Genomic DNA, 4,457 nt, shown 5'->3' on the forward strand with positions numbered 1-4,457 from the left:
TAGAACTTAAATTAGCATCATATGTTTAAAAAAATTTTAGAACAAAATAGTAGAAATTTATAAATAACGACTTATAATGTTTAAATTATTCAAGTTTTGTACTTCTTCAACATAGTAAAAATTAGAGAATTGAGTCTTATCTTAGTAGACAGAATAAATATTGTTTTTTTAGGCAAAATCTTAAGACCGAATCTCTTCTAATTCTACCTTTTTTTCAGTCTACCGTGTAATGAAAAAATAAAAATAAAACTTTAGTTTATTTATCCTAAATTCCCTTAATCTAACTAAATTTATTTGCATAAGGTCATGATCAATTCACTTCATTTTAATTAGCATCATAAAACCCAATGTCTTTTTTTGAAAAATATTATTATTAGTACCATACAATTCAATATATGGTTTCTAGACATATTTTATTATTTAATTTTCTCAGTCTAATATTCTAGATTACCATGCCATATATACACACTAAATTTGACTTGTGGAAGTTTGGTTTAAGAGAAAACGTTTCCTCCATTTTTCTTTTTTGATTGAAAAAGAGTTTAATTTAGAAAAATTTAGGTGGAAAGAAGGTTTGATAGATCATTTAGTCAATACAATACAATATGAAGTATTCAATTTAACCAAACACAAATTCCATAATACTCTCTGCATCCCAACTAATTCTCACTTAATTTTTTATTGTTCCACTTATTTTGCATGCTTTGTTCTTTTAGTAATCATCACTAGCTAATTTTATTTTAATCTTATTTACATATTTATTCTCTTTTTAATCTCAATCTATTTATATTTCTTTATTTATTTGATTTTTGTCTTATTCACCAAATATAAATCAATATTTATAACTCTGTCAAAAGGTGCAAGGAAAAACATATACTTTCTCCAGGGGCGATTTCAAAATAAAATCAACGATGTCAATGTATTAAGCATTGTTTTTTAAAAATATTAATAGTAAGGCTTGAACTTGGAATAATGTTGTCATATATCAAAATTGTAATCAACTTAACCAGTACAATTATTAGCATATTTAGAGATATAACTTGTTAAACTTTGTCAGTTGACAACATTGAACAAGGTTGTATTCGCTCCTGACTTTCTCCATTTCATTATAATTGCTAAATCTTTCTTTTAAATCATTTTAAAGTACTTGCTATATTACTGTTTTGACAAAAAAAAAAAGCTAAATAAATTTCATTTGACTTTCTATTCTCATCTCTTTGGAAATTATAATGGTCTTTTTAATAAAAATACATAATTTTTTCATTAAAGAAACGAAGTTGTAATCAACAATCATGCATATGAACTACTAGTGATATGTTTGGTTGATTCAAAGTCCAAAGACAGCATCAATTACCATTTCCCTTTAGGTGGGTCATATTTCCTCCATCACTCTCACTAATTTTATACCTTCTAATCTCCATTTTCCCCTTTTCTTTACTATGAATATAATAAGACTAAAAATACATAATAATTTTTAAATTTGAATATTTTACTTTTTAAATTTTTTAAAAATCTCAAAAATAATTTAACTAAAAAAATATTTAAATACTTTTATCTAATAATTTTAATACATTATATATAATCGAACATCTTACACTTACACAAAATCAGCAAAAAAAATAAAGATTGAAGCAAAATTTTATGTGGGGACCAACCTTTTTCCAATTATATATTAAATAGAATGTTATATTAATATATTTAAAGCCTGACTATCCCACTAACAATTAGCCCACCTTTTCCTTCCCCTACTTTCTACTTCCTCCCAAACTTAGATGTTTGGTTCTTGATGTTTTCTTCCTCCCATGATTTTACTATTCCTTATAACCTTCCCATGTCTCATGTGTATTGTCTCCTTTTTATTATTATGATATATAATTCTCTTCCTTGCCTTCTTTCCCCTCCTACCCTCTTATCACCTTCTTCTACCAAAATTGTACCTAGATTCATCCCTCACTATCCTTCCCTAATAACAGCCTCCATTCACAACTAACATGTATGTATGTATATACGTATGTACGTACATATAATTTTACATTATAAAAGCTTACAGCATATTCATTTATCTCTTGGGAAAAGGTTTTCCAAATCACTTGTAAGACGACCGAGAATACTATGATCTATAGCTCTGTTGTCACCATTAACACAGCTTGAAGTCTCCAAAAGGACCTCACGTCCGCCATTACGTAACGTTTATTATAAGAATATATAATAAAAATTACTTTTTTAGATTTTTTTTGTGGATTCCTATTTTTAAAAAAGAAAGCCTTTTTTATTCTATGATGAGGGAGATTGAAATGTCAATCCCTAATTTCTTCACATGCCCAATAAGTCTAGAATTGTTTAATGATCCGGTGACTTTGTGCACAGGACAAACTTATGATAGGTGTTCAATTGAGAGATGGCTTGCAGCTGGAAATCTTACATGTCCTGTTACAATGCAAAAACTTCATGATGTATCAATGGTTCCTAATCACACTTTAAGGCATTTGATTGATCAATGGCTTGATAAGAGCAATTTTCATCACAATCTTCATCAATCTTTTCATCATGATCATGATCATTATGACGATCATGATATTTGCAAAGTGGGTTCTAAAGTTATGTTCTTTACTTCATTAAAACATGTTCTTGAATCTCAAGATCACTCATTTTTGGACCAAAAAATACAAGTTCTTGAGCAAGTTACATGTTTATCCGAAGATTTGCCTAGGAAAAATGAGGCTTTAATCTCAATTGGTTTTTTCCCATTAATTTTGGGTATAATTTTTGGATCAAGAAAACCCCAAGAAAATATGAATTTGGTAGAAAAATCCCTTGATTGTGCCCTTAAATTACTACCCTTTTCTTCCTTAGATGATTTGAATATCCTACTAGAAGAATCAAAGTTTGAAACTTTCAAAGTTTTATTCCAAGAAGGAAGTTATTTGGTCAAAATAAGTTTGTGCAATATAATAGAAATAGTATCTCTTCCTACTTCTATATCAACAAAAGGGTTACTTTCCAAAATAGGAAATAACACCCAAATACTCCAATCTTTAATTAGTTACATCAATGATCATGAACAAAATCCTAAACTCTCACAAGGAGGGATTAAGGCCATCGTAAGCTTATTATCAAGTTCATCATCCCATGATAATCGCGGCGAAAACATGATTAAAGAAGGGCTAATCCCATCATTAGTGACATACATTTTGGAATTGGAGAAGAAAGACAAAGATGAAATGATACCGAAAGCTATAAAAGCACTAGAATTAGTGCTAGATTTGGAAAGTGCAAAAAAGGAATTTATGGGTAATGGGGTATTATCAAAAGGGATTAAGGGACTAATTAAGATGGTTTTTAGAGTATCAGGAGATGATGAAGGGAGTGAAAGTGCAGTAAATTGTTTAATGATATTGTGTTGTGAATCAAATGAGATAAGAGAAGAAGCAATTTGTGGTGGGTTATTGACACAATTACTATTATTGTTGCAAAGTCAGTGTAGTGTTAGGACCAAAACAAGGGCCAGGATGCTGCTAAAGCTGCTCAGATCCATGTGGTCTAAGGACCCAAAAAAGGTGCATCAGTAATTAAGTGTTTTTTTTTTTTTTTTTTTTTAATTTTGTGTATTAATGGTGTGGTCAGATGTGGTTCTGAACACGTGTAAGATATTAACGGTATAGGCTTCTAAAAATTAAGGGGCCATTCATTTAATTTAGTTACACTAGTTTTAGTTTAGTTTATTTATTTACTAATATTAAGGCCTTAAATTTTCGAAAAAATGTAAAATCAAAAGGGTCTTCAAATATATTTTGTATTTTTTACACCGTCTTTGATGCTGGGCATGGGATGGTGTTAAGGATGAAAAAAGATTAAAGGAGAAACTTGCAAATTTTTTGGTAGTTATGTAATCTTTGAGGTTCTTGCAAATTTTTTGGTAGTTATGTAATCTTTGAAGTTCTCGCAGTCTGGTTGGTTAGTGGTACTAAATGGTGGTAATGGGAATGATTTATAGTATCAAAATTTCATCAAAAGTTTTATGTCATTCTCATATTAATGAAACTGAAACTTTGATCATAAAAAAAAAATTTATTTACAAATTTTCATTGCCGCATAATACCACATTTCCCAATGATAGTGCATTGAAATGAATTTTAAGAAGAAAATAAAATGATTGAAATTAGACAAGTATGGCCGTCAAGGTAGCTAAGAAGTTTTCAACAAAAATTATATTAATTTTCATTCTCATTATCACCGTTTAATACCACTTATCAAACAGGTCGTCATTGTACGTATGAAAATTTGGAAACTAATTGAGATATTAGTTTAATACTCATAAATATGCAAGTGCTAATTTAAATTAATATATAGGGTGTTTGACGATTGACTATTAATTATTTGTTGATTCAATTTGCTTGTTTAACAACCTAGTAGTATTTACTTTTCTATTAGATGCGAAACCAATTGTTATAATACGG

The 4,457-nt window shown here is 28.9% G+C and overlaps 1 protein-coding gene across 1 annotated transcript; it reads left to right on the forward strand.

Moving 5' to 3' along the window:
* Nucleotides 1–2,279: 2,279 nt before the first annotated feature.
* LOC130823233 (U-box domain-containing protein 25-like) lies at nucleotides 2,280–3,569 on the forward strand. Its single transcript, XM_057687859.1, has one exon. It carries the CDS (start codon nucleotides 2,280–2,282, stop codon nucleotides 3,567–3,569), a length of 1,290 nt encoding a protein of 429 aa, XP_057543842.1.
* The last annotated feature ends 888 nt before the right edge of the window (nucleotides 3,570–4,457 follow it).

The sequence above is a fragment of the Amaranthus tricolor genome, chromosome 9 (genome assembly GCF_026212465.1).
Source record: "Amaranthus tricolor cultivar Red isolate AtriRed21 chromosome 9, ASM2621246v1, whole genome shotgun sequence".
Lineage (NCBI taxonomy): Eukaryota > Viridiplantae > Streptophyta > Magnoliopsida > Caryophyllales > Amaranthaceae > Amaranthus > Amaranthus tricolor.

Coding starts and splice junctions, on each gene's coding strand:
- LOC130823233 (XM_057687859.1), top strand. CDS start 2,280: ATGAGGGAGATTGAAATGTCAATCCCTAATTTCTTCACATGCCCAATA.